General features: G+C 32.3%; 1 protein-coding gene across 1 annotated transcript; it reads left to right on the top strand.

Moving 5' to 3' along the window:
- The first annotated feature begins 9,911 nt into the window (after positions 1-9,911).
- On the top strand, positions 9,912-20,496 carry LOC124365146 (mediator of RNA polymerase II transcription subunit 15-like). The gene is made up of 4 exons (XM_046821099.1): positions 9,912-10,239; positions 16,455-16,603; positions 18,721-19,290; positions 20,168-20,496. Exons 1-4 carry the CDS (start codon positions 9,922-9,924, stop codon positions 20,382-20,384), a joined length of 1,254 nt encoding a protein of 417 aa, XP_046677055.1. The 5' UTR covers positions 9,912-9,921; the 3' UTR covers positions 20,385-20,496.
- The last annotated feature ends 1,455 nt before the right edge of the window (positions 20,497-21,951 follow it).

Raw genomic sequence — 21,951 nt, 5'->3', positions numbered from 1 at the left:
TCTCCAATATTCTATTTTTTTGTATACAATTAACTATATTAGACCATCGTGGACAGGAGTCAAAAAGTCGGAATTCATTAGCGCACATACAATGTAATAAATGATGGCGCTCAATGTAATTTTGAAACGAAAATAGGCATATTTTAGGTACATATTATTACAGTCTAATGATTATGAGCTTCAGATGTTTTAAAGCGAAATTGCGTATGGTTTTTATTTTAGGCTTTGCGCGTGTATCACTTCTGGATCGAATTAGTTATATCTCCGATGCCATGATTGAGCTTGCTTTGTTGTCTCGATCGAGAGAATATGTACGCACGGAGTTTTGAGAACCAAACTTCTGTCAAAAAAAACAACTAAGGTTAGTTTTATAACATTCTTTATATTTGTAGCCAACGTAAGATAGTAATTTTGATATCTGCATTGTTCTTCTGATCAAGCACGAGCATGGTTTATATTAGATAAATATTGCAGTTAAAGGTGAATTTTTACGTCAAATTTGAACTGTATTATCTGGATGGTAAAGTCTATGTTTAACAGTGATTGCAGAAACAGTTGAAACAAAATTTGCTGTTTCTCTTAAGCTTACTCTAAGCTTTCAAACTATAGGTGTAAAGAAATTTAAAAATAGTAATTAAATGATATAAACATATATTTCTTTTGTCGCATTATATATGTTTACAAAGAACAGCTGATTAAATTTGAACAGGCTCTTTCATTTAATAACATATGTTTGCTGCAATGCATTTCTTACGGGTATTTCTGTAACTTTTAGAGACCAGTGGGGCGGAATCCTGAATCGGGAACGGGATAAAAAGTATCCTATGTCCTTCTCCCAGTTCTTAGCTACCTCCGTACCAATTTTCAGCCAAATCGGTTCAGCCGTTCTTGACTTATAAATAGTGTAACTAACACAACTTTGTTTTATATATATAGATTTGGTTTACTGTAGGGTAGACTCCCTCTTTGATGTGTGTCATCATACATTTCACTTACTGGATGGTTTGTGATACACCAAATTTTTGTCCAAAATTGGGATTCTGCTGGTGAAAGCTGCTCTACTATGGGATAAATTACCCAACACTTACAATGTTCAAATTACTGTTTTAGGTTAAAAAAACATTTTTCAAATACAAATTTTTTAAAATTTGTATTTGCGGTTTCAAAAAGTGTGGTTTGAAGAACTTAATTAGTCTAACACAATATTGTTGACCTAAGGCATTCTGTTGAATTATGGCATTGATATAAGTCCTGTCAAATTATATTGAAAATGTTACTGATAAAAATAAAGTAATTGATCTAGGACTAAATTAGATGATCTCAGGAAAGAGAATAGTGTTTTAAACAGCAGGACTGATCAATTGAAACAAACTATGGAAAGGGGAGAAGTAATTTTGAAAGTCAGGTAAATGTTTTGAAGTCTATGGGTACTGTCCTTAAATAGAAAATAGTTCATAAGAGCAATTGATTAATTTTAACAATACTTTCGTAAAAATAAAATAAAATAGTTGTTTAGGAGAATCAAGCAAATTTGAGCACTGAGCTGTGTGCCATGTTCGAAATGAATTGGAATCAGCAGAAACTGGACCTTAATCAGCACCTCGCCTAGCAAGATGCTGCTGAGAAAGAAAATGCAGAACAATTTCTGATTTATAATCCTAGATTAAAAGTACTGTTACGGTTAACAAAAATCTGCTATTGCTAATCAATATTCTAGTTCACTAAATAAGTAATACTAAAACTTGAATGACTCACTGAGTGCCAAAAATGATAGATACCATAAACAAATAAAAAAATCGTAATTTTAAATTAAACTCACTTAAACTACAAGCCAAACAATAATCAATGAACGAGGTAAAACTAAATGATCCTCTGCTGTTTGAACAAATGTTTTCTTCATATCTAACTCAATTGATAAGACACAGGTAAGTTACCGCGAGTGAGATCAGGATGCTTCCGGCCTTCTCAAATAGTAATACTATTTTTGTATGTAAGAATAGCAGTGCTGATTTCAAAAAGGAGGATGAGGAGTTTATTGTGCATTGACTGGGCGAACAATAAATATTATCATTTCGGTTTTCTAAGGGGATTAAATAAGGGTTCTGTCCTCAGAATGCAAGAACATTTCTTCCACAAAGTTTGTGGAAATGAAGTTTCCTTAGCAAACTAACAACTATGAATTTGAAATTAATGTTGTAGCCAGTGGTTTATGTAGAAATCTATTTTAGGGGATGTGACTCACTAGATGATTTAGGAAGTATAAAAGAGGCACACCCTCCAAATGAGGTCGACTATCTTATTCACAGCTTTTAAACCTCATAAATATGTGTTTTAGCTTAAAACAAACTACTGAATGCATTTTTAATGTTTGTCTTTCAAAATTTCAGGGAGAAAGGGCTTTTGAGTCTCCTGAGCTTATATAAGCCCATGGTTCTAGCGAATGTTAAACACATTCTTAACTGTTTTTTTTATCAATTGTGGGAGTGACATTTCTTTACATCAGTGGATGGTCAATTATTTAGTTTATGTGAAACCACAAAGTTGAGGAGCTTAGCTTAAAAAAAGTGTATACAAAATGGCTATAAAGTAGTTTTAAAGCGAGAAGGCTGTAGAGATTGGACACCATTGTTAGCACTCCAATAAAGACTCCTTCTATACGTTCAAATGTAATGGTGCCATTTGTAATATTTTAAATGGTTACCATTTCTAATAAATTCACTGTTTTGTAAAATTAAAGAAAGAGTTTACAAATAGTTATAGTAACTTGAACAAAAAGGGTCTAAAGAAATGTGAAATTTAATTGTCTTTTTAGCTTCCAATTTATTAAACTAGATTTAAAATATATAAAGTAATAACGGTATGAATATTTAATCGATTAAACAGGCGTGCATTGTTGTATAAAGTCAAAAATTGTTGATATTTATATTACATTTTTTTAAGCACTAAAATTTTGTATATTCTGTTACAATTTGCATGAATATATCTATCCATATCTAAAAATAACTGGAAGAAGCTAGATATACAATTTTAATAAAATCAACTCTAAGAATTCTGGTATACGTACATTTGGTAAGAAAATCGAAACTTTATAATTTACTACATAATCAATGTGGAATCCTAAGATTAAATAGTTACCCAAATAAATGACTAAAAGCAGTTTTGTATCTTTTATAACCAAAATGTGTCAGATACCATAGTACAATATATAATTGCAATAGAATTCATTTGAACTAAACCTGAGGTCTCTGTTAGTGTGTTTAGAAAGTTGTTTTTCAATTTTCGTAAATAAGCAGAACTATTGAGATCCAGCTGTATCATCTTTGTACTTAACAAGTGCTTTCTATTACATAATAATATTACATTATATATTACATAATATATTATAATAAAATACGTGCAAATAATAAAGATAATGATAATAAAGGTTAATTGTTTTAGCACAGAACCTTGGGGAACTCCTTACTTATGTATGTCTGATCTGATCTTGTCAACAGACACATCTACATGTAAGTACAATTTCAAAATAGGTTTATGTTGAAACCCATAATTATTATCTTAATGTAATTAATACATCAGTATAGTTAATACAGTCAAAGACCTTGCTCAGGTCACTAAGAGTAACCTAAGAAAAGGGCTTATTATTATAAGAATGCTATAAAAATTTTCGTCCAGATCTATTGGTAGCATCCATTGAGATTGGATTCTCCTTTCTGAAACCAAACTAAGAACTCAAGGAATTAGCTTCCAAAAATAAAAGAAGAAAAGGAAAGCAATTCTAAAAATTTCTTGAAATCATTAGAAATATAAAACTGTATTGTATTTAATGATAAAAAATAATTTAAATTTATTTTTCTAATACTGGGTTTTGATACTTGGCAAAAACTGTTTGGATTTTTCCAGCACCTTTTTCAAAATGGAGCAGACTCATTTGATATTAAGTTCCTGTGTAAAAATCCTATCTTACCAAAATGATAACAGTGAAATCAGTTATTAGTTGAATGGCTCTATGGTTTTTAGTAAATCATTTAAAACATACACAAATTGTCTAAGTTAATTTTTAAAAGTATTTAAAATAATTTAGTACATCTAGAAATTTCCTCTTAGTCTAGGAGCTGAGAGCCAATATACACTGTATTGGTACAGGCACACAACCTGTCTTTTCTTGAAGAGGAATTTTTTTTGTCAGCCACATTAGTTTTGTTGGAAGTTGAAACAGAAGGATATTGCTGATAGTCCAGGAGCTGAAATTGAATTTGCATTGAATAAGCACACAACATATTTTTTCTTGATATGAATAAAGGAATTTCCCCTAAGAATGAATTTGTTTGTCTGTCCCACTAGTTTTAATGGAGGTAGAAATAAGAGGATAACACGAGAGTTAAAAATATGAAACTATAACTTTTTTCAGATTATAATTTTGCTAGCCTGACACACTTCAAACCAACAATCAGACACATAAATACATTTTAAATCAGCATCAGCTAACCATAATACAGACCCTTAAAGTGGCCAGTACATGTATCTAGTTCTCTTAGAGTGATGTAATTTTAATGTGTTATTTGCAATATTTGAAACTCATATTCGATACGGGATAGCCGCCTGGGGAGGAACAACTCAAGAGAACCTACTGCGACTTCAGAAAAAAGCTATAAGGATTCTTAACTGCCTGGGCCCCAGAGACACATGTAAAGAAGCCTTTAAGAACCTAAAAATCATGACAGTGATTGCCCTCTATATTCGGGAGGTTATACTGTATGTTGATGGGAAGAACCTACCTCGAGCTGCTGACCACCACGACTACTACACCCGACATCCTGCAAACTACCCACTACCAGCCCACCATCTTACACTGTATGAAAGAAAACCGTCATATGCTGGCAAGAAGCTGTACAACATATTACCACAAGAACTAAAAGCTCTTAAAGGAATGAAGCTGAAGGCATCGCTGAACAGGGATGCTATAGGTCAGGGAAGTCAGGGGAAAAAAACAGGACTGGAAATCAGGGAAGTCAGGGAATCCGGTCTCAAGTCAGGGAATTTCGACGTTGGTCAGGGAAAAATATAAAATCCCTTTACACAAATAAACTTACTGCTGCCGCCCCGAGTCCAAGCCTGCAGACGACGTGGCGCATATTTTACTTCTGTGTTGTAAAAGATCATTTAAGTCAGTCTTTTTGTACATATTAAACTGTGTTCACTTTATTTTTTGCTTTTTTATATTTGCCACCCTGTTAGCCTCAACACCGCTTTTTTTCACCCATTAATTGCCAAAAACCCTGGGGATTGCGTCGAAAAAAGTCAGGGAAAAATGAAAAATTTGGTCTGGAAATCAGGGAAAAGTCAGGGAATTTCATTATTGGACTCCTGTAGCAACCCTGCTGAATGACTGGCTGACATCAAGACTCTTCTACACCCTAGATGAATATGTGCACTGGAAAGACATTCAAGAGTGACATTATTTTTGTATACAATTTGAATTGTATCCACTGTAAACTGACGCTATACATTTCTATAAGAAATTTTGTAATAAAGAGTTTCTGATTTCTGTCTGAAAGTTGGCTTCAAGGTATACATTTTCTTATGAGAAACACATTTTATTAACATTATTCTATTTTATTAATAATAGAAATAATTTGACTTCAAATAAACAAAGTCAGTCTATCACCTTCTTTTCTTTGCAAATTCAGTTTCATAATCAGAAAACCAAAGTGATGATCAGGAAACTCTGATATCAGAATTAAGTAAGGCGAGATGTGTCTAACCTGCCTCAAACTAAACAATAAGGTAGATAATAACTTAGAATGTTTGGAATTCTGTTATTTTAAACAACACTCATGTTATTAACAATAGCAAAAAAACAATGCTATTATAAAACCTAAAAAAATCTTATTGCAGGTTTTGTTTAGTGTGGACAGTTTTTTTGTTCAACACACAATACGTTAAAAATGTAAGTTAATATTTTTAAGAGATTGACTTATGTTACTGAAATTACAATGAGAATATTTACATAGGTCATCAGTATAGGAGTGGAACTTCAGTATTCAGTGCAGTGTTTATATTGTTAACTTACTGAAAAATTAGAGGGTCAAAAATGAACCCTTAGGGCATACCAAATGTAATAAGTATTCAGTCATATCTGATATGGTCAATTATACATAACACAACTGTTTTTATCTTGATAATATCATAACCACCTAATAACTTCAGTAGACTATCCTTTATGATTCAACTGTTTAACTAATAGAGGAAAATTAACTATGTTGAAAGCTTAGAGAATTCAAATAACAGTAAAGCTTTCATAGGCTGGAGATTTCCATAGATAAGCAGGTAGTGATCAAATGCTCCTGAGTGGAACTAAATAAATATTTCCCTAGCTAGTTAATAGTGTTTCCAGAGGCAGAGAGTATTTTCAGGGACCTGCAAAATCTAGATATGAGTTATCCCAGAGCCTGGAAAATTATAGATAGGTAGAGATATTAGTGGATAACCTATTAGTATGTAGAATAGGATGTTAGTTTTTATAGTTTATGTACAGGTTATATTGCCCAAACAGTATTATACTGTCTGTGTACCAGAGACCAGAGACATTCACAGCTCAAGTGGTTCAGGACCCAGATGCTTGAAAATGTCTTGTTTCTTATCATGAATTACCTGAAAAACAGCTTTAATCCTGTTACAGGTGAGTCCAAATAAATGTTTCCATAATTTTATATTTTAATGAAAAAATTTAAATGCTGACTACTGAAGACTATCTTGTTTTTGTATTTTGAAAGCAATTTAATGTTAATTAAGTTATGTAATATTTACTAATTATTTTTGGCAGTAATGCTTCAAGAGGAACCAGTTATCTTTAAGGCTTAGCTTGTATACACACAATTACAGCACGTTAATTTAGTTTCCTAAAAAATAACTAATTGGTTAATCAATAGACAAAATCTGGAATTTTCCAATAAGACACTCACAACACTATTTGTTACAGTACACAGAGAGGTGGTAACTACGAAATATTCTTCCCACCTGTATAAAAAATTTCCGAAACTTGAAAACAGTCATGACACAAAATGTTAACCATTTGTTTATAATTTTATTCAAGAGTTTTACAAATATTTAGCTTATTTCTTTTCTTATTGGTGTATCCATTTTTTTTTCTTTTGCTTTCTTGTATTAAATAATATACTTTAATTTTAATAATTTCATACAATATTTTGTATATTTTACAGTCAATATCATTCACAGTTACCACTTTATTTGTTTTTTGTTCTTCATCTCAACAACATTAATACTAGGTGTTGCAAAGGTCCCACCTACCCTAGAAAATATTCAAATCACTTTTGGGTGAGTACAATACCCCAAATACATACTCCAGGATACCTCCGAAGACATTTTAGATAGATTAAAATATTACCTTGCTTACCCCTCATTTTGTAATTTAAAAACTTGTAATGAAATAAATTTCAAGTAATACCAAAATATTAAAGTAAAATAATTAAAGAAAAGGTAAATGAAGGTATTTTTTAAAGTTAGGTATGATTAAATGACTGAGCTTTAAAGTCTTGATGAGGTAAAATTATTTTGACTACTCTAACCAAAATGGGAACAGTTTAAAAATGAAGGTAAACATTTAAATTGGTTGCTAATTTGAATGAAAAATTAGGAATCCTCTAGTTTTGATCATTCTTCTTTCACCAGGATCTAGAAAACAAGTATAGCTGCCACACTATTGGCTTGCTGTTACAAAACGTTTACTCCTTAAAAACATTTTAATAGCTAGCCCATTTTTTAAAATATCATTTTGAAACAGTACAAAAAAAGAAAAATATCGAAAATCAGAGGCACTTAGTCGATTCCATTCAATATGGAGTCCACTTGAAGTTATAATTTATCTTTGTACAAGTTGTAACTATTTTAGAATGAAATTACTTTTTGTATCATTGGTGACTTACCTGCAACTTGAAGCCGTACTTGCCGAATCATCAACATTTTTGTTGCCCCGAACTTAACATTTTGGGGAAAAGTAACTTTAAAATCCATAAAAACGGTGATATTATTACACATGACCAAAGATTTCAATATTCTTAACTATCAATTATAACTAAGGAGTGATAGCATTACTGTAAGACAAAAATTATAAAATGCTGTTGAGAGCTGATTAAAATAATAGTATTATCTATACTTTTCCTATTTGAAGTGTACCATACGTAAGTTCTTGTAATTTCAGTTGTAAATAATACAAACTGGAATGGCAGGCAGGTTAATTAGGTATATGCTAAAGCATTTTCCTTTGAACTAAAACAATGGTTGGGTACTATGCACAAGAGTTGGTACCTAGTTTCTGAGTGGCTGCCATTTTCAACAACAAATTTAAATATGTCATGCTATAAATATATTTTATAAACTTCAGTATTTACAATTTTTAACTAATAGTGTGATAAACTATACAAACTGGTCATGTTATTACCATTATTGTTATTTTGTTCCTTTACTAGTAGATTTTATGTTTCTTACCTCACCACAGCAATATTGCACAGAAATCAACTAAATGACAACTTAAAACCATTTAAGTATTATTTCAAAATTAAGTATCAAAATCAGCAGATTGATTAGGACTTTGTAAAGTGAAGTTAATATATAAGAATATTTGGAATTAGCACCATATGGTTGATGCCAGAAACTAGTAGCATATATAGAACATTATTTTGGGGGGTGGGAGGGGCTGACACACAGGGTGGCTTAGGAGGTATACAATATCCTCCAAAATAGAGGCTTGGGACTGTTGAGTTTTAAAATCTCATATAACTTTTCTACCTTTAAACAAACTACTAAGTGGAATTTCAATGTTTGTATTTAAAAAATTCAAGGTGCGCTCCTTATATACGCCTATGCTGGAATAAGTTTAGCACTTCTAGTGAGCTAGAAAAGATACCAGTACTATAACATGTGAAGGCTTGGTATTATAGTACCTTGTATTAGGTATTGATTTTTAACATGGACTATCGTCTCATTTTATGTTATTTGTTCCATTTTGAATTCTGTAATGTTTTAGAATAGAATTGTTATAGAAACATGGCAATACATTCATTTTAAAATTGAAATTCAAACAGAAAAATAAAGATGGAAACTCAAGAAAGAGTAAATACAGTGCAATCAAGTGGGGGGTATCAGGGGTCCTTCCAAGAAATAATTTTGAAATTTAGGCACAAATATAGAGGATTTTAAGGAATTTAAACTATGATTTGGAAAATTAGTAGTTCATTATTTTGTAACTTAAATGTATATTACTGTACATGTGCATACATGAAATTATTTACTCATTAATTTATTACATTTCCTAAATAATTTGCAGATGTTATTTAAGATCAATTAAACCATGGGTGTATATAGGGGGGGGGGCTCCATGGACTCAAGCTTTCTCCAAAATTTTGAAAGAAGAACATTAAAATTGCACCCAGTAGTTTGTTGTAGGTCTTAAAGCTCAACAAATTCCCAAGGCAAGATTTCCGAGCTCCTCTCTTGGAAGGTATTTTATGTAGTATTTATGGTCAGCTTGATACGCTATTTCATTCCATTACAGCGGCTGTTCAAACTTTACATAAATTCACAATTCTGTTATTTATGAAGACAGAAAAATAAAAGTACTATGGAACGATTAAAACATTTCCTAAAATCTAGTTATAAATATCTTATTTTATCTTGAATGGTTTTCGAGATATTAAATAGATGTAAATTCTATGAGAAAACATTAGTAATTTTAGTTTTCATAAAACCTACCTACTTCTTCGGACTGAGGCGGAGAGAGTATAATTATATTGGAATCCCTACGAAATATCTTTTTTAATACGACTCTTGAGTCTTGGTAAAAAAAAAAAAAAACTATAACATAATCTAACTACCTAAATAACTCGTTGGCGTTCTAATTTACAAATGATTACTCAATCAATGTTGTTTAATTGTCATTGGAATTCTCAACTGAGAGATAATGACTTTTTATTACTGAATCCAAAGCTAAATTCCAATGTTTCTCATACAGCACAATATAATCGATTAATTCAGTTTAGATTATTACTAATTGGAAGTGTACGTGATAGCAGTTCAAGAAATCAGTTACTCAATGGTTATCCTGAGCACTTCCTGACTACTAGAATAGTAACGCTCGCGGGGGCGGGTCGGTATTTAAGGAGAGAACACTTTCCCTCCTGCTACCATAACGAAACCATGGATCAACGGTGGACGTTATTGCAGGTAAAGTAGCCTACTATTTACATTTTTAGAGCTGTGTTTAGATTTTAAAAATAAATCCTCTCGGTCTCCAATGCATAATTTTTATTTTGTAATCTCCCCATAAACATATCATTCGGACCTTGCCGATGAGACGTGAGAATTTGGAGTCTGATTTTTCAGTCGGCAGGTTAGTTGTACCGAAATCCAAGTGATTCAGATTTACGTTAAAATGTAGACCACTTACATTCCAAAAGGACTAACTTTTTTGAAGGATTAGGCGATCTTAGGAAATAAATGGGCACCGACATTCATTATATACGTTATTTGACTCACATTTGCTCATGTCTACCTCCGAAGCCAAAGGAATGTTCGAAGATCAAGCAGTTTTACAATGACAACGTTTCCGAACTTGTATTTATTGATTATATTTTTGCTTCTCGTTCCTCCGTTACATTTCATCGTCGGAACTGTAAATGCGGCGAGAGCTCTTAAAATATGCGTACTCTGACGACGTAGCCTACTTCTGAAGTTACTGATCACGCTAGGACGTACCAAGTTAGACGTGGGGCGACCTATCGTCACTAGACGCTTACGTACGTGTTCAGGGATTTAACAGATTATTGATATGATTTGTTAGGAATTGTGCACTGTCATAAACTGCAAAAAAGAAAAGATTTTTGTCATTAAACCAAATTGATTAAAAACTACAATTTTTGGATTTGAAAACTTGTTTATTTAAGATATTATTAAATTTAGCGAAATAAAATTATAGAACTATATTTTCAATGTTGTTCTGCTTTTATAATAAGGCTGTTCAAAAATTCCAAGTCTGGGACATTTTGCTGCTTTTGTCGCGTCAGTATGAAATATTGGGCGGAATTTTTGCATCAATATTATTACGAAACTGTTTAAACTAAATAGGCCTACGTATGTAACGTAGCATTACTGCACATTTTATAAATTACTATTCTGAAGCGGTTTAACGCCCAAATCGTATTTAAATTTATCTTTCTTTTTATGCGACAGTGATACATATAGGATTTATGGTGAGGTAGTGGATTGGTCTTTTATTTTTAAATAGTATAAAGTGTTACGCATCGGGGATATGGTGTATAAAATATGGCATTTTGTTACAGCGCCAAATTAAAAACGGCTTAAAATACAGATGTATATTCGTACAACGTATTATTGAAATGCACACATCACAAATTTTGTTAGTGGAGTTTACAAAAACGAGTAATAAAATTGTAATTTCTTATTTGTTAATAGCGCTAACAGATTACGTTCAGCAAATCAAGTAATTATAAAAAGAGCAAGGCGCATAGCGCATACATTGATACATGCGTCTGTGGTCGTTTCAATGACGTATTCTGAAACTGGAGAAAACTTTGTATTTGTACTTCCTTCTAAGGTAATCCTGAAATTTGAAAAGTTTAGTTATAATCTGACTATCTATAGCTTTGCAACGAACTAATTTTACTCAACTTATTGTACAGATTTAAAATATCAAGTCTGATTTTATTAACATCGTTTACAATTTACTCCTATGAAATGTGAAATGTGTTGGTTAGTTACAACTATTCAGTGACTTGATAACATAACTATGCGTGAAATTAACAATATGTTGAAGTGAAAGATTATAAAGCTCTGTACTCAGATAATGTGGAGCGGTGTGACAGTTTTGGTTTAAAAACTTAAGTAATTGTAATACAGAGAATTAATGAAGCAGGCACGAATTCGGAACTTATTACCAATTAAATTTTTTAAACTAGTTGTTTCCCATTGATGTGACGAGAATTGTAATATTTAATATATACTCTTTTAACAAACAGGTATATGATTGTAATTACTTGATTTTAATATTACAAATCGAGTCAGGTGCTAGAGAGGTTCCTATTGGTATATTTATACAATATTCAAATTACAAAACATATGATAATCGAGAATGCTGATATAAAAATATAAAATGGTTTAAATAATACTAGAAATAAAATACTAAAATTAATAAAAAAATAATTTATAATAATGTGTGTTTTTTATAAAATAAAACTTAATTATATTATTTATAATTTTTATTAATTATTTATTATTATATTTATATTATTATTGTGTTTTTATTTGAATGACAATTCAAGTTAAAACACTGGATTCCCTTTACTGCACTAAATAATTTCACCCCTCATCAGATTTATAGCATCCCATAGAGAAATCTGGGAAGCCTCAAAGACTAAGTCAAAAGTACAAAAACAGTTTTTAGTAAAGATTATATTTTAGACAGTTTTTTTATTCCACAAACGCTGGTTACAATTTTTCCGTTTGATGCCAATGTACATTTACTGTAAATTCTAGCACAAGAACTTGGTGCTGATCAATATATGAAACTAAAAATTTAAACTTTCAAATACATCAACAAAGAGAAACCCCTGTACTATAATAACAAACAGCATTGCCATATTTTGCTTGACTTTAAACGAATGCCCTACTAACAGCTGTTGAAAAGTATTTCACGTTTCTATTGTGAAACCAGAGACATGTGAAAGTTCGGGATTTCAAGCAGTTATTTTCGGATCTTCACTTTCGCTCATGTTGCAACGAAACTATTTAGCTAGCAAGATGTTCAAAACACATTTCCAGTTATTCAGCCAATCAGATCTATGTCGACATTCGGTTGACCTCTCCTTGTTGTAACGGATAACCTCAAATACAGTTAATGTTATTTCTACCCCATGAAAGCCCTAATGAACTGTATATTATAGGGGAAATTTACTGACTCTAATTTTCACCAATTGGAAATATTCTAAGACACACTATAAAAGTTAAAAAATAGAGAAACCCAAAATATGAAGACAAAAACTAATATCTAAGATTACATATTGACACAGCCATGAATAAAAAAACCCGTTAACAATATCATACAATATTAACTTTCTACAGATCAAAATATAAGACTATATTAAATAATTATTACGTAATTATGAACTAAACATGAAGTAGTAACTATTTATTATTGCTTAACTGTACTGTCTTATTGGTTGTAGTGAATTCGAACTTGTTTGTTTTAAAGTAGTACAAAATCAAATATTGTTAAAACATTATTATAACCTAACATAACATTATTATATAGTGTTTTAAACATATTTATTTCCTTTATGTACATTTATTTATTGTAACTTATGTTAAAATTTTATTTAACTACAATAATTACTAACAAAATGTGTTTATTAATTTATTCAAAATAAACCAAAGTAACAATCACTATTATTTTAATTTAATATTATTAGCAGATTAGATTACACGATAAATACTTTATATGTACATATTATTCAATGTTCATTGATATTAATTAGGTCATTATGTATACATTTTTATTTATATAACACTCTTTTGAGAGGTATTTGATAATGGGAAAGTATGGAATGTTCTCCATGTTTCGGTACTTTGCTTTTTGTCACATATGCTTGTAAATAATCAACCACGTGTATTCTGAGGGCAAGTTTGATTACATATGGGTAGTTTATTGTCAGCAAGTAACTAGGACTTGACTTTTGGGGGAGGAGGAATCTGATTAAGAGCAAACCACATTTTGGTATAGAATAAACATCAATTTAAATATATTAGATAAGCTAAAACATTCAACTACTGCTTTTCAAACAAATTGGATTGCTGTTATGTTTTGAGGTTGAGTGGTAGAGAGGGCTAAATAGCCCTAACTCCGCCTCTTAAATAAAGGCATATTTCATATTTGTAAATTTTGCAGGTTTTTTGGGAGAGTCCTATCCCCCTCATCCCTTTCCAGTTCCGCCACTGATTAACATTGGTTTATAGTTATAAATTAAGCTATAAGTTTTAAATCTTCTCAAATAGCCTACAAATAATTAAACTATATGTAATACCAACATCAGTTTTAGTTTTGAGTAAAGATTATCGTAAGGATTCCACCCCGTATTTAGGTGTCAGCCCCTTCTTCTCTCACACATTATGTACTACTCCTGATGATATCTATGGTTTCACATTACCAGGTGCATAATTGTACATGAAGAAAAGAGTTCGGTGGTGTGCGCAATGGACAAGCATCAAGAATCTTTATTGCCAAAAAACAATTACAAAAGGTTTACGTTAAAAACCTCAGACAATTAAGTTTAAAATATAGTTAAGCTACTCTAACTTAGATTTATAAAAAACATCTACTTTATAAAAACAACATTTTACAAAAATGGCCCTTAGCTACGACTGGAAACTATTATAATCTAAATTCTTAATATTAACAGGTAGGCAGTTGTACACTGTTATAGCTGTGTACCCAAAGCTCTCCCTGGCATTGCTGTGAGATGGATACTCGGTCCTCAACCTCAACATACATTTATTTCTGGTATCATAATTATTGTGTACGTCACTATTATATGTAAAATTATGTACGTTTCTCCAGTCATACATAAATAATTGAAAAATATAAATACATAGAAAAGTGATGCTACTATTTTGAATAAATAAAGATCTACAACTGGTTCTAGCTGGTAGAACTACATTACACATATCTCAAACAGCCCTTATCTGCAAGGTGAACATGGCTGATGGTAATAATGGCTGACCTGGGTTTTGTTTGTAAAGGTTTTCTCTAATCCTAACACAGGAGTGCTGAAATAAGTTAGGAAAAAATATATTAAGTTAGAAATAAGGATATTTCTAACTTTTATCTTTGTTCATCCTCAACACTATTCAGTGACTAACGATAAATTAATCATTTCTCTACGAAAAGTCGATAGATATAAAGAAAGGCATAGCATCATATAGTTTTTAGCAATCATGTTGAAGACAAAAACATTATCTGCAATTAACTATGTATACAGGGCTGTGATTAGTTCTGCAATCAAACTGTATATTTTTCAGTTCAGTTCTCAAAGATGGTTTGAACCACACAATTAGAATTATTCTTCCTTTGAATTCTTGGATGGTAAAGACCTCATATTAAAGTTCCAATATGGTGTATTGGCCAGACTTTGTCGAGCATTCCATGCGAATGGTAACAAATTTTGTAAACTCATATTCTTCACTAAATTACCTATTGCATTAATACAAAAAAAAATATCTATGATGAGTGCAGTTTTGCTTTAGAAATGTAATATTAACATACCATCAATACAACCAAGATCATACCTGTGTCGGGCTCCGTGAGATATGTTATAGCATCCCCCTTAGTTGTCCACTATTAAGTTCTCTAAGTTTTAGCCGAACCTCACTGTGCCATAAAAGAATGATAAATGTGTAGCTAGCAACGGTGCTATACTTCAGTCCATGGGCGTAAATAAGAGGGGAGCTCGGGGGAAAGTCCCCTCCCCGAAATTTTTAAAAACAAACATTAAAATTGCACCCAGTAGTGCAGGGGGGAAGATTTCAGAGCCCCTATTATTGCATGGTATTTATACTTCCTAAAACTATCCAGTGTATCAGACTCCCCTCCCCGAAATTTTTAAAAACAAACATTAAAATTGCACCCAGTAGTGCAGGGGGGAAGATTTCAGAGCCCCTATTATTGCATGGTATTTATACTTCCTAAACTATCCAGTGTATCAGACTCCCCTCCCCGAAATTTTTAAAAACAAACATTAAAATTGCACCCAGTAGTGCAGGGGGGAAGATTTCAGAGCCCCTATTATTGCATGGTATTTATACTTCCTAAACTATCCAGTGTATCAGACTCCCCTCCCCGAAATTTTTAAAAACAAACATTAAAATTGCACCCAGTAGTGCAGGGGCGAAGATTTCAGAGCCCCTATTATTGCATGGTATTTATACTTCCTAAACTATCCAGTGTATCAGACTCCCCTCCCCGAAATTTTTAAAAACAAACATTAAAATTGCACCCAGTAGTGCAGGGGGGAAGATTTCAGAGCCCCTATTATTGCATGGTATTTATACTTCCTAAACTATCCAGTGTATCAAACTCCTCTCCCCGAAATTTTTAAAAACAAACATTAAAATTGCACCCAGTAGTGCAGGGGGGAAGATTTCAGAGCCCCTATTATTGCATGGTATTTATACTTCCTAAACTATCCAGTGTATCAAACTCCTCTCCCCTTAAATAATTTTCTATATATACCACTACTTCGTTTATCCATAATAGTTCATAGTGCACCATAAACCATACATGACTGTTTTTGTAGTAACCCTCCTTGGCAGTGTTCAGAATCCAAATGTAGTTCCTAAATTAGATAACACAAGGAATGCCGTGTTCACAGGTGGTCCTGCTGTCACTGGTGTCTGTAGCATTGTGTCAGACAAACTTCCAGACCTCTCAAAGGTTTTCATCCCCCACTCAAACTCAGCACTATCAGCAAGATCAGCAGTATCAGCAAGGGCAGCAGCAGTTCCAGTCTGACGTCCCCAGGTTGGTCAACTAAGTCAAGTCTTTTTAATTAGGTTGCAACTTTCTATGCTGACTAACTCACACACATTCTTAAAGTTAAATTCTCTAGAGAAGAGGAAGAACATGGGATCAAATTATCTTCTGTCAAATTGTACCTAAATTGAGCTTTGCTGGATGGCGCTGAAATGTCAGAGTCAAAGTTGTTTTAATTCAAATTTCATAGAGAAATGTATAGGTGTCAAAATGCTAAGACTGAAGAAAGGTACAATGTACAGAGTGACAACACACCCACCTACATAGCCTTTGTTGGTGGTGCGGAAATGTCAACTAAGCTTTGGATCTGTAGTTGAGCATTAGCTAGGACTTCATAAACCAAAAAAAAAGACAAGGCCTGTAACTCTAAACATAGTAATTGTGACCAAAAGGGAGTAAGAAACAAATTTAATCTCTTTATTTTCTCATACTTGGTCTACGAACTATGATTTCCTAAATACTTACAAGTGAATGTCGTTTTGACCATTAAAAAAATTCCCTTAAAATTTTGTTTCAAAAAATATTTAGAATCTCAATTATGATATGACCTTATTGAATAGCAATAGCCAATATTTTAATAAAGATTAATGTAAAGATTTTTTGAAAACTAACTACACAGAGTATTTTAAATAGATTATTATATCACAATTTAAAACAAATCGGATTGCTTTTTATTTATATTTTAAATTTTCTATGGGCTCTTGGGGAGATTCTATCCCCACATAGTTACACCACTAGTACATGTGATATGATAACCCTTATCAGTACTATTTAGCTTGTTTCATTAACATTTGTTTGAGCAAGACGATACCTGTATTGTTTTGAACAAACTTCTTCTTCAATCGAATTTTAATATACCAGTTTGATCGCTAAGATAGCCCTCGTGTCAAGTCTGAAATCTGATGCTGTTATAAACTTGACTCCTGGAACATGTTTGTCAGAAGAGATTAAAAAGTCAGCAAAAAGTACTTCAAAACATACCCTTTGTATCATTTTGACATCAGAGACACCTAAACCACTAATATGGTGTAGTCTAGGTGAAGTATCATTTTCTCACAGTTATACAATTGAAATAGAGCTGAACATTCGCATTTAATCAACTCTGCTTATTGTAGCTACATTATGTAAATGCAATTATTATTACTGTATTTTATAATTAATTTATTAAAAAGTAAATTAAGCATCTTTAAACCTTCTACAAAAATGAGTGCATGTCTGTGTCCTTTATGCATTACCACACCATTCATCCAGTCACCAAGAAACTTAGGGAAGTTTCTGCCATAGTACATCTATCATACAGACCTCAGGGGCCTGTCGCACTCACTGGTCTCTAAAACTGCAAATATTCTACAACTGTGCACCTCATGAGACAATGAAAACACATCAACTAAATTACACTATATTTTGTAGTATAGATGTCTTTGATATCAAAACGATGCAATGACTCTAGATTCTACGAGCAAGGTCTGTGACACCTTCAGATTTCAGACGATGCACTAAGAGAAATGTGAACTGGATCTAAACTCAACATTCACATTGAATCAATCCTTCCAACCATAGTAACATTGAAGGATGATTTTCTTTTTAAAGGACATATTGATAGTTCACACTTTACTAATAGGATTACAAAAAGTAATCTTGTTTTTAATATTAATTATGATCAAAAATAAGTTTTCATCATTGTGTGAGTGAGTTTTCACTAAAACTTGTTTTTTATAGTTTTTAGTGTATAATTAACTAGAGTTTTATAACATTTAAAGGACTTGGTATAGTGAAGTAATGTAATATAGTTCTTAGAGCATAGCATAATTATTATTGTCAATTTGGTAAATCATAAAATTGATTATTGTAATCAGAGATGACATTGCTTTAAGTTATAACTATTAAAGATAAGATTTAATAGAATTAAAGTAATTTGGAAAATCTTTGGAGTTAGAAGTAAGTTGATATTACAGTTATTTATTACAGCCAAAAACCCCTTCTTCAGACATCCCAAATACAAGCAACTACATACATTATGACTATATTGAAACATAGAAATATCTAATTATGTGAAATTTGTGTTGCTAAATACATTCACATAGTTATATTTTGACTCTGAACAGGTTTAGCGCACCAGCCATACGTAAACCTGTAGTGACCGGTCAACAACCGCAGTTGAGACAGCCTACACGCACCCAGCCTGCGCTGAGACAGCCACAGAGGCAGCAGTTTGAGCAGCAATACCGACCTCAGCCTGTTCAACCTCAGCCTGTACAACCTCAGCCTCAGCAGCAAGTGATATCGCAGCAGCAGTTTTTTGACCAGCCCCAGACCAATACTCAGCCCGGACATTTCCTGAACGCTCAGCCTGTCCCCGTGGAGACCCCCAGGAGACCACAGACCAATGTAGCTCCTGCTCCTGTGAGGAACCTGGACACCGTGGGGTCGACCATCGGCCAGAACCTGAAGCCCAAGTCCAAGAGCACCTACGATGCGGAACTGATTCGTCATCAAGCGGAGAACGCCAGGTACTCATTCTCTGCTGCAGTGTCCGATGGCATCAGTGATAACGAGCACATCAGAGAGGAGACCAGGGACGGACTCAAGCTGAAGGGAGTCTACTCGTACTCGGATGGATACTTCAAGCGAACTGTCCATTACCAGGCTGATGAGAATGGATACAGAGTTGTCAAGTAAGTATACATTATTCAGCCAACTCTTCTTAAGACTTCATAAATCAATGGTTAGTACTTTAGGTACAATGTTATGTTCTAGCAGTTACTCAGTTCAATTCATGTCAGGAAATACAGCAAACAATTAAGCTCATTTACAGAGAACTGAAATTATTACAAAAACTTTTACTTTTCATATTGTTTGTTATTAAAAATATTATATTTTCCAATATCTAAAAATAATTCTGCACACCGTTCTGCCCTTTTTTATCACACTTTTTACACAATTACAAATTATCTGTGTTGTTATTTCATATGTATTTTTCTTCTCTCTGCAACTTTCTATTACAATTCAATCATAAAAATATTCAATGAAATTTTCAGAAAAAATATCAAGTTTAATAGAGCAATAGAACTTTCTCTGATCAAGCTTTATTTAACATTTACTCAATCCTATTATCAAACTTGATCAAATCTATTCGAGCAGGTTTAATAAATCCCATAATATTTTTAACAAATTACTTAATCATTATTGATCAGATTAGCTCAGGCTCTGATGGGATTTGAATTAATATTGATCAGGCCTGATTGAAGATTTACGTACATGGTGTCCTCATTGTACACAAGAATTAAATATTCCTTTATTTAATGAAATTTAACATATCTTTTATGGCAGACTTTTGTGTAAACAGTGTTTTAATTTGTATCTGTGTTTAGACCTATTGCCCGAAGATTAGAACTTCATCCTTAAATATACCAAACTTAATGAAATACTTTTAATAAGACAGGAAGAGAGCTTCTAGTGTGCTCCAACACCAACTCTACTGCTGAACTTGTATGTGAAGATTATAATATTAACGAAAAGCTTCTTGTATTATAAATTCAAATTTGTTAACAGAGAAGATGTGGAACCAATTGGAGATGGGCCCCAGGTGAACCCGTACAATGGAAGGGCTGAAGTGTCATCCAACATCGAGGGTAACGTACTGCAATACTCAGTCACTCCTGATGACTTCTACAACCGACATCTTCATCAGCAGCAACAGACTCAGAGCGGCAAGAGAACTCAGCAGCAACAGCAGCACGCTACTCAGCAGATAGAGCAGCAGTTCTGATTGGCTGCTTCTAAACCTCCCTTACTTACAATAACTCAGTGTGATATAACGATTTGACTCAACATTACAAAGTGTAAATATATTGTAATTTCAGTACAAATTTTCTTTCTGATTTTCTTAACACTTTTTAAACAAAATGTTTTATATGATTAATAAAACTATTTTTCTACAATTTTTCATGTGATTTTAAAACACTTGTTTAAGAAGACTGTATTTTTAAAACTGCAGTGAAATTGTTCATTCTCATAGAATTACTTTTGAAATCTTATGACACTTTATTGCTGTAAATCTTCTATGATTGTTCCTACAATTATTTTTATATCATTTATGTATTTAATGGAAGTTATCTACACTCAGTGCTCTGAGATTTTAAAACATTTGCCAATAACAGTTCAGTTTAATATTTTCATTCACTATTGGCTTGACATTACTCAAGGGGCTGGAATTTTTAAAATTTATATCTGTCGATACGTATCTTGAGAATGAACTGATCTCTGGACCTGAACTTATGAATGAAGCTTTATTTCTATATGGGCAACATTAATTTTGTTAGCAAAATTTAGCTTTGATTTTGATTATGATACATGTCAACTCCACGAAATTTTAATGTGTTAGCAAACATATTTATATTTGTTTTATGTGTATCCACGATGGTAATAAGATAATCACAGATTAAATAAATTTTTAAAATTAACAATCTGAGTACAATCATATAACATTTTGATTTAAAATATTAACTAAAAGATTGAAGTTTTTGAATGATTACAGTTTTACTCACTTTTAAACTTTAATTGCCCAATAAGGAACCATAATGTAATAACCTAGTTACTCAACGGTTGAATTGAAAAGTGCAAAGTGAAAATCTTTACACGGGTGGTTATTATAGCCGAATTTCCAGCAGGTATAACCACATTATTTTGTTCTTTGTTATTAGGATTGGCTTAGCAGTATCTTTGTGTTCTCTTGCATTATGATTGTCCTCTAAGTATAAGATGAACCGTAGTATTTTTAGCTAAAACTTGCATGAACTTAAGGACAAAATTGATGACAGCCATATACAGATTTTAAGGTCACCAGTGTCTTCCCTTTACAGAAGCCGAAAATTAGTGTTTAAAATATACATTAATACGAGTAAATTATTCAGATCTTCCAAAAGTCTAGGAATTATAAAACTTATGATAGTAAGGAATCAGTTTCTACCCTGGATAAAATACCTGTCTGTCTGATATATGAAGGCCATTCAAATAGTATTTGGATTGATATTATTAAACAATTGTTTGAGTTATGGTTTGGAGACTTATCGTCCCTCAAAGTTGTTCACTCAAGATGTCACATACTTTGTCTAGCAACATTTCCATTGCTGAAGAAAATAAAGCATTTTTAACAAGAGAGATTAGAAACAAGAGGTTTTCTGAAGTCTCCTGTTTTAAACACCATATCTTATCACCCCCAAGACTTCCAGTAGCTCCAAAACACCTTTTGTGAACAACACCACTACCTCCAGTAATCTAATCTACAATCACTGAAAAAGCATATTAGCAATTATACATTGATAAATTCAAACACA

The sequence above is a fragment of the Homalodisca vitripennis genome, chromosome 6, assembly GCF_021130785.1.
Source record: "Homalodisca vitripennis isolate AUS2020 chromosome 6, UT_GWSS_2.1, whole genome shotgun sequence".
In the NCBI taxonomy this organism is placed as follows: Eukaryota; Metazoa; Arthropoda; class Insecta; order Hemiptera; family Cicadellidae; genus Homalodisca; species Homalodisca vitripennis.
The sequence above is the reverse complement of the archived record's forward strand: the minus strand, read 5'-3'. Positions and strand labels throughout refer to the sequence as shown.

Bases quoted from the DNA above. Each gene is read 5' to 3' on its own strand.
- LOC124365146 (XM_046821099.1), top strand. From the start codon at position 9,922: ATGATTACTCAATCAATGTTGTTTAATTGTCATTGGAATTCTCAACTG. The intron at 10,240-16,454 runs GTAAAGTAGCCT...CCGTGTTCACAG, and splicing joins AACGGTGGACGTTATTGCAG to GTGGTCCTGCTGTCACTGGT. The intron at 19,291-20,167 runs GTAAGTATACAT...ATTTGTTAACAG, and splicing joins AATGGATACAGAGTTGTCAA to AGAAGATGTGGAACCAATTG.